This window comes from Triticum dicoccoides, chromosome 1B (assembly GCF_002162155.2).
Source record: "Triticum dicoccoides isolate Atlit2015 ecotype Zavitan chromosome 1B, WEW_v2.0, whole genome shotgun sequence".
Lineage (NCBI taxonomy): Eukaryota > Viridiplantae > Streptophyta > Magnoliopsida > Poales > Poaceae > Triticum > Triticum dicoccoides.
In genome coordinates, this window is record NC_041381.1 from 627,634 (window position 1) to 639,731 (window position 12,098).

Here is a 12,098-nt window from a genome sequence, read left to right on the forward strand (position 1 = left end):
AGAGGCCAATGGTGACGACCTTCCTTTCAAGAAAATAACTACAGTGAAAATAGTTGTGTTCAAAATTATGCACAGGCTGAGGGTCCAAACCTCCGTTTCGAGAAAACAACTCTAGCGAAAACAATTGTGTGCATCACGGTGATGTAGAGGTCGGGGGGTCTTGACCTCCCGTCGTGAAAAGAAAAAAGAAATGTCTCAGAAAAATATGCAATAAAATACTTCTTTTAGCGAACCAACTTATATTTGGATGGTTAGGAGGACAGTCGTATCCCCGGCCCACCATGGTTCAAATCCTGGTGCTCGCATTATTCCTGGATTAATTTCAGTGGGAGTAGACGTTCCAATCGACTACGAGGCGCCTCTGGTCACTTCGTCAATCTCAAGATGATATGCCGGCTCAGTTTCTCGGAGGTGCTCATAGGGGTAGGGTCTGCGTGTACTGTGATCTAAAAAAACTTCTTTTTATACAAATTCAGTGGTATGGTTTTTTATGATGCACGACTAAAATTTCGTTTGTCAAACTAATTACCGAGACACACAATTATAAACTAGAAGGGAGTTAGTCGCTGTCCCTCAGTTAGAGCCAGTCCAGTAAGCTCTGAGTAAGAAGTCGGCTTCAATCAATTAATTGAGTTCTGAATGAAAGCTACGTTCGATCCTCCAACTTGTGCTAGGAAATTAATTAGGGTGCATCATTTTTCTTCTTTGCCATTAAGGTGAGTTGAAGTGACGAGGTTGACAGGATGTAGCAAATGGTGTACATGTTGAGAGCAAATATAATGAGGTGACTCCTCACCACCATCGCCATAAGCCCTGGAGCTCTATACTCCAACCACTACAATAGCTAGCACTCGCTACCATTCGTCGTCGGCTTCGCCGGGTAGAGGAAGAAGAGGAGAAGCTGAGCAGCAGCAACATCCATCATAGGAAGCTGCAGCACAGAGCCAACGAGGAAAAGCGAAGTCTTCCGTACCACGAGCAGTAGCGGTGAGCTTGCTCTTAAAAAAATTGCAGTTATTAGTGAAGTGTTCACTAGGTAGTCGTTTCTTAATATAGCTCTCCCATGCTCTCTCACATGGACATGATCTCTGGAAGTCTTCCTTGACAGCTTGAGAAATCATCCGTTTTCCTAGTTTGGAAGAAATCATTTCAAGCCTGGGCCTCCGCCTCGCCAGGTAATCACAAAAAAATTCCTTGACCCAGAAACTTCTTCATTTCTAATTTGTCCTCATTGCCTACGCTCCGTCATCTTAAGGAGGTAGACTGTGTGTTTCTTTTACTAATCAAAACTGCAACCAGAATTAGTAGTAGGCCTATGATTTGACAACTCGTATATGCTGTCAAGCAAACAACTTTCCCTATGGGAAATGAAGAAGGGCGACAAACAATGCGCTTGCTCTTGTTTCAGGGGTACCGTGACATATAATTGCAAATGGAATGCCGATCTATTATCACACCACGGGACCTGGAGTCCATGCTATGTGATGAAACGGCAGAGCCCCAGCCGCTGCCACTGTCACTTCTCAAAGAAATCACAAATGACTTCTCTCCTGAGCTGAATATTGGCTCCGGTGGATATGCGGAGGTTTATAAGGTACAGTAACTCTGAGCTGCCTTGGGATTTAATCAAACTTTTTTTTTTGCGGAAAGGATTTAATCAAACTTTATCTGGAAACTGAAGTTGTTGCTGACAAGGCATCTTATCGATGTAGGGAATTCTTGAGAATAGGACCGTGGCGGTAAAAAGGATGTCAAATACGTATAAGTATGAGAAGGAGTACCTCCGTGAAGTTGAATGTCTCATGATGGTGAAGCACAAAAATATAGTACGGTTTCTGGGATATTGTGCTGATACGCAAGGCAGTATGTTAAAGTACGAAGGAAAATTGGTCATGGCCGATGTACGACAAAGGTTGCTCTGCTTCGAGTTTCTTCCTAAAGGGAGTCTTCGTGAGTATATCACGGGTAGGATCATATGGCGCAAAGTTTCTTTTATCCTTTATTTTCATCGTTAAATTTCACATGGTTCAGTATCCCACATATCACTATGTATATGCTATCTTCTTTTACATAATGACCACGTATGTACTATCTATAGACTTGAAGTATGTCAAATAATACTCGGCTTGCTTTATCCTCTCCTCCTTCGTAGATACATCTTGCGGACTTCACTGGACATACCGGTATCAAATTATAATAGGAATTTGTCAGGGGTTACATTATCTTCATCAAAATAATATTGTCCACTTAGATCTAAAGCCAGAGAATATATTGTTGGATGATAATTTGGTACCAAAAATTACTGATTTTGGTCTATCAAGGTGCTTTCGTCCAATGCAGAGCCAGACTTTTACTGTACACATACGCGGAACACCGTAAGTTTGCTAAGCCTCCTGACAGTTCCACATTTTTATTCCGTTACTCAGCGCGGACGCATCTATTGTGCAGGGGTTATGTTGCACCAGAATGTTGCAACGGTGAAATCACACACCGGCTTGATATCTACAGTCTTGGTATAATAATCGCGGAGGTACTGACAGGAGAGAGGTTGGATCTAAATGATAATGTTAACAAGGTAAGCACGATTTAGGTTCACTTTTAAAGATAAGGATTGACTTCAAAACCAATACATTACTTGCTTCTCTTTTCAGATGCAACATAATATCACTCCCTTTCATTTTTAGTAATTAACCACCATGGAACTTATATCTTTATTTAAAGACTTAGAATTTATACGACGTGAAAAATATTTGAAACTAGGATTTGAACATCTAGTAGATGGAAGTCACCTACAACAATAGTTTAAAATACCCGAAATGGTGACCGAACCGGTGGGCCTCTCCATTCAGGTTTTCACCGATTAGGCTGCTGGTTAACCGGTCCATTTTATGGTTTTTATCATAAAAAATATAATTAATAGTATATAGTACTACCTCGGTCCGGGTTTAAAGGGCCCCCAGACCAAAACGCGTGTACCAAGACGCCTCAGTGCATAGTAATCTGCAAGAGTCTGACCAACCATAGTGTGTAAAATCCCTCTGTCTCCTTGTCCCATTGATTATTCGTTTGCTCCTCCTGTTAATTTCCTGCGGCCGCTCGCTAAACTAAAAGAATGCATTGGCTGCATGCACATGAGTATCTGCTCACCTAGTTGCGTGCCTTCGTAGGCAATAACTACCGCGAGAACCAGCCAATAGAAAAGGTCGAGCGTTTTGCATGCGGCCCTCTAATTCAGGACGCCTGTAACCTGCTCACGGGACTTAAAATCCCGGACGGAGGTAGTATATGCTAATTTTGTACTGAAAATGGTTAAATAGCATTGTGTCCTCATAATAGACATCAAAATGACCCTAACATAGTGGTTATTGGCTTGGGTACGGCGGATGACTCAAGTGTGGGTTTTCAATCCCTCTTTTCCCAATATAATTTTTGGGCTTCATTGTGTTCACCTACCAAAGTTTATTGACCAATTTTGCAGAAAACTGCGAGGTTCAGCTGGTTTCACCCATCTAATGGTGGGACGGTCTGTGAAACATAATGAACAGACGGGCCCGCCGGTTTTAGTCTTTTCCATTCAAACGGACAGTTCGTTCCATTTTTAAACTATGCCTACAACTCAACCACACTTTGTCAAGTGGTGGTTCAACCTTTTTTTGAGAAGGAGGTTTCCTTTGGTTCAACCATAGATGGAAAAAAGACATGTTGAACTACATCCAAAGTGTTATCATGTCATGCTAATATGTAAAACTTCAAAATCCAAAGAATTAGCATGTTGAACCAGACCAAATCATGATTTTAGATGTAAATTTTAGTGTAGGATGCAATTGGGGGGTGAATAGGTGTCTACAAAATATAGCTCTCTTTCCTTTAGAATAGTCATTGCAAAATATAAAGTTTGCCTAATAAAACTAAGGTGAGCACAACCTATATGATACTTGCAAGGTCAAGGGACCAAAGTAAACAAGATTAGATAAGAAGTAACTGAAGACACATGGAGATAAAGAAGTATTCCGATGTTCACTTCCTTAGAGGGGAGCTAATCACCGTTTGGATAGGTGTCAGGACACCAAAGTTTCTCGATGCCACCAAGGCTCCTCGGCGCTGAGGGAATCCTTTCAGCGCGTTAGTTTTTCTAGCATTTCATATTGGTTATCCTGCATTTCTAATAATTAGTTTAACCATTGTAATGTTGTACGTATATAGTAGAAATTGATTGGTTGAGATCCACCTTAACCGAATGATTGATCATCATCAAATCTTTCTATTTTCCATTAAATTCAAGAAAACTCGATAGCATCTTACTATCTTTGAGCCACCACCATAACAACGATGCTAAAACATTTGTGGTAGACCTTTAGGTGGCCTCAATACTTTACAAGCAGCAGGGTAAATCATAAATTGATTCCTCACTGATGATTCTTACCGCTTGGGACTATTCAACCTCCAAGAGGAACTAGATCAAAGTAATAATCTTGGAATTTTGCAAATCAAGAAAATGGTTAGTGAGAGAGGAAGGGCGCATATCTATTTTAGTGTTAACTCCTCCCAAATCCAGCACAAATATCTCAAGGAATAAAAAATTAGAGTTGAGAGGGTAGGGAGTTCAACCATGGATCTAAAATGTATGGAATGGAGTGGTCAACCTACCCCGACGGGTTATTGTGGCGTATATGTAGTGAGGAAAAAAACTAGTTGTTTTGTGCAGAAATTACACATACAAAGGCTCCGAGTTGGCACCTACGGATGATTCAAACCCAGTCAAGCAAGGTAGCTATGGGTCTGAGAGTTAGGCCAGAAGGATCCTTCTTGAATTACTCGGAGACTCCAGATCCCCCGAGAGAAGATAGATAGAAGGCGAGAGTGTTTGCCTCTAGCATCACGTCGCAACCCAGACACTAGCCAGGAACAAGGGACACTTGAGCCTCCAACACATTTGACCAGGCACTCGCAGTGGAACCAAAGAGCACCAGAGAACGAGTCGAAGTGTCTGCATTTGATTTTGGCCCAAGACGGGCAGTGAAAACTCTAGATGATTCATGTGAAAACAACTACCCTGAAGGCGAAAGTTTCATGCAATGATGCTCCGGCCAACACTAAAATTGCATATTAACCTAGATTTTTCCTTCCCATTTGGCATTGGACTTTGGGTTGATGGAAATGGTATCTTGTGTGAGAGGTAAGCACATGTGATAATTGATTCCAATCTAAGTCGGTAACGCATGGCTAATGTATAAGTTGACTCTAGAGAATGGATGAAGGGCCATGATTTTTGATCCTCTCCTAGGGAAGGAAGGGTCCGATCATGTAGCACCAGGTCACGTACGAACATACTACGAAGTATGGGTACCTTTGTGGCCTCTCAACTATCTTGCTCTAGCTGGGCTTCGTCCTCCTGCGGCTCCAAAGTTTATATTGTGGGTGGTGATTTGTAATCAGACACCTCAACGCCGACTGGCAAGGATTATCTTGAGCATATTTTCTTTCCGCTCCTTCTCTTCCTCCTAACTTTGATCTTTTAACCACAAAGCCCACCGGGGAATATGGTTTGTGTGAGTCAGAAACGATCTTGGCATTTCCACCGTTCCCCTAGTCCAACATGGAAACCCAGCTCTAGGAAGATGAGGGTGGGTATAACACCCAACATAACAACCAGTTCACGTCCATTATACCAGGATACCACCTGGGACATAGACTGGCACCATAGACCAACACTTTTCTTTGCTGCACACTTTGACCTCACTCGTGGCGCACCCGACAACAAGTTTGGTCGGAGGACCAGCACACTTAACATAGAGGTTCTTTGGATACCAACCTCGTGAATAGATATTACACTTCATTGATGTGGTATTCTATCATTCCTATTAAGACATGATGTCGCAATGGACAGAGTTCATGGCATTGTAGTGAGCGAGTTCCATTCTTCTACCCATCTCCTATCCATGCAAGCGGTCGAGCCCCGGTAAGTGGTGGACATGCTTGCCGGAAATTCCTCCTTGAGCCCTTTAGTTTTAAGGGGTCATCGATCCTCGACACCACTCGCTCATGGGAGTAAAACCTGCTCATACACATAGCCATCTTATTAGTCCCTTTAGTTTGTCGTCATCAAAATAAAACATACTTAGGTGCGAATATGCACTTTCAAACATTTATGTTCAACTTTTATGCATTGGTCTAACACCATGATTTACAAATGGAATAAAAATGAGAATGCTCCTTACGGAGGGACTATTGATACTTAGTGATGAAAATATATTTAAAACATGAATAAAATCCAACAAAAAAATATAGTTTGATGAGTAATATTTTTTAGAATAAATACCTTCTATACAAATTCGTTTTGTGAAGGAGAAAGTGTCAATTTGCATATCCGCACATGTAAGAACAATAATGCTTAGCTTATTTCTGCGGGAGAGTGGTTGTACCATTTCATCACCGATGCCCAAGTTATCTATAACCTGAATTTTGATGCATATTTTTTTACCTTGCATCTGTATTCGTTAGATAGTGATAACTGCTACATCATTGATCAAAGAAGGGTTCTTCACACTGACGATATCGCCATCTTAGCTTATACATGTGACACATAATTGGCTTCTCTATTACAATGTTCACCCAGTGTTCGTGGAAATTCGTATAAGACATGGAAACAATAGTATAAAATTATGCCCTACAGGACCCGAGGTTCTTCTGCCATTGATCATGGTCTCAATTACCTTAGAATTGTAGGGGGTTGTGACTATTTTGTTGCAACCTATTGTCTGTTTAAGTTGTAATCCAAAGCGCAACGTCATTGTCTCTGTTTTTAGTGCATCACTACACATGTCAATCTTTAGGTTTCCACCACAATGAAAGCTCCTGGAATCTCTCAAAACTACACCTGCTGCTCAGTGTAGCATGTCCTTATCGAAAGCATCATCGACATTAAGATTAATCATGCCATGAGGGGGCCTCGACCATCGACCTTTAATCACTTGAGCCTTGGGGTATAATAGCTACATCATACTTTGATGTTACCGCATGTACAACCATAGCTATCTACGTTATCTTGTATGTCTTCTACTCATGGGCAAGCCTATGATGCTCCTTGATTACATGCCATCATTGTGGAAGAACCTTAATATGCTGGTTTGCTAGAGTAACATGACCTAGAAGATTTCCATGCAGAGCATGTCATATGCATTTTTTACCTTAGCTAGGCACATCATTTTGCCAAATTGTACGCCATATATTATTGATTGACTTTGCTTCTCTCCCGTGCCATCGCCTCTCCTACCAATCGATGATCCCATTTGGCATGGTATAAGCCGAAACGACAGAGAAAGTACCACTCTTTGTTAGGCTCGAGGATATATTTGGAGAGTTGGCGATGGTAAAAAATAGCATTTGGGATGATGCATGGATACCTAATTGCAATAGCAGAAAGTTGATTACTCCAAGGGGTGGACAACTTTTTCATAAGTTTGTGACATTACTGATCGATCAACAGGACAATGGGATGAAGAGTTGGTTAGACAAACATTAAGTATGGTTGATGAAAATTATGTCCTTGCAATTCCATTACCCTCACATGACATGGCAGATTTCATGGGATGCATATTTTTTATTAATTCAGTTGATACCATGTGAGAAGAAACCAGAGCGCACCTTAATTAAGTTCTTGGGGAATTTTTGTTTGGTAGTTCGAAGTGTTATCTGATGGGGTTTTGTATCAGCTGGTAACATAATTTATGGGCCTCGTATATATGTACTACTACATACATTAATTTTGTGTTGCATAAGATGTCTCTTGTTTTAATAATACACTAATATAATTCATAGGTAGTTGAAAGTTGGAGTGCCATATTGGAGAAACCACAACGGGATGTACAACTGGAACAGGTACGAGTATGTGCTGAGATTGCAATGAAGTGCATGGAGTTCAACCCGGCAAGGAGACCAGATACACAACATATTATCAGTGTCCTTGATGGAAGAGAAACTATAAATGGATATATTGAAAATAGCATGATTACTTCACAGCAGGTAAATCACTCGCGTGGAGGACATACCTCCCACAAAACATAATCTTGAGAGTTTGTGTACATAGAAGCATCTCCATTTGCGCTTTTATTGCTACAATCCAGTAGTTGAAGTGAAATATACTTAATTGGTTATTTGAACAGGCCAAAAATGCTACAAATGAGCGGTACCATGATACACCTAATGCGCTAGGAGAGACAAGCTCTAATACCCTCATGACCTCTAAGACTTTGAAAACAAAAGTAGGCCAAACAAATAGAAGCACTAGAATAAAATAATGTTGTTAGATTCACCATGGTTTTATTAATAGTAAAATAAATAATTGTTTTCTACCAACGTATTTATGTGAAAATATCTATTTACAAACTTATTGAATACATCATTACTGCATCTATTAAGAATTAGACGTCATCCTAAAGAACGAGCTAAGAAACCTCAATAGCTAATAATAAAAATTAACAATGTTGGATACACGACTAAGTTGAACCTATATGTTTGTCATGGTGAGACATTTGAAACAATATATGTTAATGTATTTATGTTTTGAGCATTTTTAAGATGTCCTACTTTCCTCTTTGTGACAATATCTAGTTCACCAAGTGAATTTGTTTATCGGATGCACACATACATTAGCAACCATTGGATGATGAAGTGATGGACATGATCAATTGACAACTGACATATTTTTTTAAAAAGCTTGTATTTAATTAAAATCAACTTGCACCACAGTTTGTGGCAATTTTTCTAAACTACGGTTGATATATAAAACTAAGATTCATCAAATTTAACTTGTTTTTTTTTCGTGATCAGTTTCATCATGTTTTGGATATGAAACTTGATGGTGAAACTCATTTAAGTTTTATTAAATTTTAGATGAGATAAAATCTCGGGTTAATTTTCTTAAATGGACTATGGGTGAGAATTAAACGATTATTTTGCAACAATAGTAGAAACCAGGAACCCGAAGGGCTAAAGTGCAGGTAGATTTTCGTGCAATACAAGGCTATTGCTACAAATATGATATATCCCAACTTATTCATGAATCTTGCGGGACACTTTCCCATCCAATGGCCCAAAACCACATTCCTTCGGTGCATAGATATGGCCGGAGTCGGTGATAGATTATCAACCTCCTATGAGTTTTTTTTATTTGGGCCGTCTATTGATCATGGGTATATTAAGATATTTTGAAAATGTATCACAATTGCCACTCTTAAATTATTGATTTTGCCACAGAATGGCAATTGTGATGTATTATCAAAAACTAAGAGTGGCAAAAGTGAAATGTCAAATTCTAGAGTGGCATAAGCAAAGTGGTCAAAACCTAGAGTGGCAAAAACAAAGTTTTCCCTATTTACAACATAAATATTCTGTAGATAGAAATGTTTCACGAAAGTTCTTTTTTTTAAACATATTTTTTTTTCTTTTCAGTTCAAAATAGTTCATATTGTCGTGAAAGTTTGCACCCACGAAATGAGCACAAATTTGTATCTATGTAAAACGTATTTGTTTTTGGACTCTTGGGAACATTTGGTTGCACCCATATTTTACATACTAATGCCATGCAAGCATTCTAAATTAAATTATAAATTTATGTTCCATAGACAAATATCACTATATTATTCATCCAAAGTGCTAATTCCATGTTATTATCAGCAGTTTAATCCGGAAATATTGAATGAGACCATGGGTGCTCTTTGGTTGAGGTATCAACAACTTAATCCAGATCTCCAGCGAAGCTTCAAATATTGCAGTATTTTCCCCAAGAGATCCAAGTTAAGAAGGGATGTGTTAGTTCGCTTGTGGGTAGCACAAGGGTTTATAAAGACCAGTTGTGCAACGGAGGACATGGAAGATATAGCTGAGAGTTATTTTCAGGAGTTAGTGTCATGCTCATTTCTTCAGCAAGGAGGAGAATGGCCTGATTGGTTTACAATTCCTGACTTGTTGCATGATTTATTAGACAAGATTAGTGGAACGGAATGCTTCAGAATCGAGAATGCAAGGAGTCAGAGAGGAGAAGGATGGAAAGGAGATGTTCCCCAAGACGTCTGCCATCTTCTTGTAGAGAATTATGATGGAGAATTGATTACTGAAAAGATCCTTGGATTGGAAAATTTACAAACACTCATAATTTATGTTGTTGAAAAGGGTACTACAGTTGAGGAAAACGTCATTGACAATATATGCAAGGGGCTGCAAAAATTGCAGGTACTGGCGGTTGCTTTTAGCCGGGAACATCTTGAAATCACCAAACCCAAGAAGTTCTCGATACCAGAATCCATTGGCCAGTTAAAGGACCTATGCTATCTTTCTTTCAGGACATTCGAATGCACCGTAATTTTACCAAGCACACTAACTAAGAAACTTCACCATATCCAGCTGCTGGACTTTGGTCGTCATGGCCATGGCCAAATTTGGGAATTTACACTTGATAACCTTATCAACCTGCGGTACATAATTTGTGAGAACTTGGAATGTCCGAGCATAGGCAGGCTTATCTCACTCCAAGCGTTACCAAGCAGCAGGTTCATAGTAAGGAATGAGCAGGGTTATGAGATAAAGCAGCTTAGGGACCTAAACAAGCTTCGTGGCAGCCTGACAATCAATGGACTTGAAAATGTTAAAAGCAAGGAGGAAGCTGTTGAAGCCAATCTTGGTGCCAAGGATCGGTTGAAGGAACTGAAGTTGGAATGGGGTGATGATGGTACAAGGTGCAGCTCAGAAGTTGAAGCAGAGGTGCTTGAGGGCCTGTGCCCTCCTGTTGGTATCGAAGAACTGATTATTGCAGAATATGAAAGCTTGAGGTACCCAGATTGGATGGTGGATAAGCAGAAAGGTGGCCCAAAGAACCTGAAAAAACTTGTCTTGGGTGGATGGAGCCAACCGGGACCTGGTCCTGAACTTGTGACTTTCATTCATCTTCGTGTGCTCTGGCTTGGTCGGTGCAACTGGGATGCCTTACCAGGCAATATGGAGCACCTTACATCGCTCAAGGAACTACAAATCGAAGGGTGCTTGAATATCCGGTCGCTTCCAACACTGCCCCGTTCTCTTGAGAAGTTTTGTGTTGCATACTGCAGTGGTGAGTTCACGAAGTCGTGTCAAACAGTCAGACATCCAAATTGGCAGAAGATCAAGCACATCCCCGACCAAAGATTTGAAGACCCAGCATGTAAGACTGTAATCCTGTTTTCTACATTCTTTTTTTTGTATCATGAAAAATGGGCTGTGTCATGATGATCTGCTACTAACTTTTGTTATGTTTTTTCATCCATTTGCTAGCCTCAGAAGAAAATTCTAGTTAGATTTTCCCGCAAAAAAAGAGAAGAAAGAAGAGAAGGTTGGCTAGGAATCACAAGTCCGTGAATCAGTGAAGGAATGTGGAGCCATCAGGATTTGTTCTTACTTTCCATGTGCTTGTTTTATTGTGCACTGTGATTTTCAATGTGCACCAGACGTGTATGGCCGACTACTGTTTCATATGACTATTTGTGAGTGAGTGTGAGAGAATTCTGTATACTATTCAGTACTATTTCTGATCTGTAATAATGTGGGCAGTACCGTTTAATTTGATTGGTGAATGCTATTTAATCAGTGCACTGTGTAATGCATGCCAAGGAGTTGGATAATTCAGGCCTCTCTTGCTTATTTGTCAGCAAAAGCCAAGCTTTTATTTTTGTTTGCTGGCTCTTTGTTCGCTACAACTTTCCATTGGTGGTCGTACGTACTTCCCATTTTGAATTCAGCATGATGGAAAGATCATTTGCACTGCCAGCTGAAACTGAAGCTTCTGCCCGCCGCCGATGGAGATTCAGAACTGAAGCCTGGGTGGGGAACTGGCCTAATCTTGGTGGAAATGTATCTTCATCGACCGTTTTCTATTTGTTTATCATTTCTCGGCAATGTCAAGAAATCCATCGATAATCCTCACAAAATGGTTAGAAATAGTACTTTCTCCTCAATTTCCCCACCTGAATTTCCTACTGGAATTAGGCCAAGTTTAGATGTGTTTTAGATACGACTGAGCAGAAGGATCACGACAACGGCCAATGACGGCTGTATGGAAACAGCATTGA

General features: G+C 40.2%; 1 protein-coding gene across 4 annotated transcripts in view; it reads left to right on the forward strand.

Annotated features, from left to right (window-relative positions):
• LOC119314728 (putative disease resistance RPP13-like protein 1) overlaps positions 1 to 11,616 on the forward strand; it is a 33,716-nt gene extending 22,100 nt beyond the window's left edge. For 3 of the 4 annotated variants that reach the window (XM_037589435.1, XM_037589428.1, XM_037589441.1), the window contains exons 8-9: positions 10,548 to 11,194; positions 11,305 to 11,616. In XM_037589435.1, coding sequence (XP_037445332.1) covers positions 10,548 to 11,194; positions 11,305 to 11,327 — 670 coding nt within the window. In that variant the 3' untranslated portion in view covers positions 11,328 to 11,616. Of the gene's footprint in view, positions 1 to 813; positions 988 to 1,108; positions 1,176 to 1,408; positions 1,595 to 1,712; positions 1,966 to 2,152; positions 2,376 to 2,448; positions 2,576 to 7,818; positions 8,023 to 9,675; positions 11,195 to 11,304 lie in introns of those variants that run through there. The other variant, XM_037589423.1, reaches the window with a different exon arrangement.
• The last annotated feature ends 482 nt before the right edge of the window (positions 11,617 to 12,098 follow it).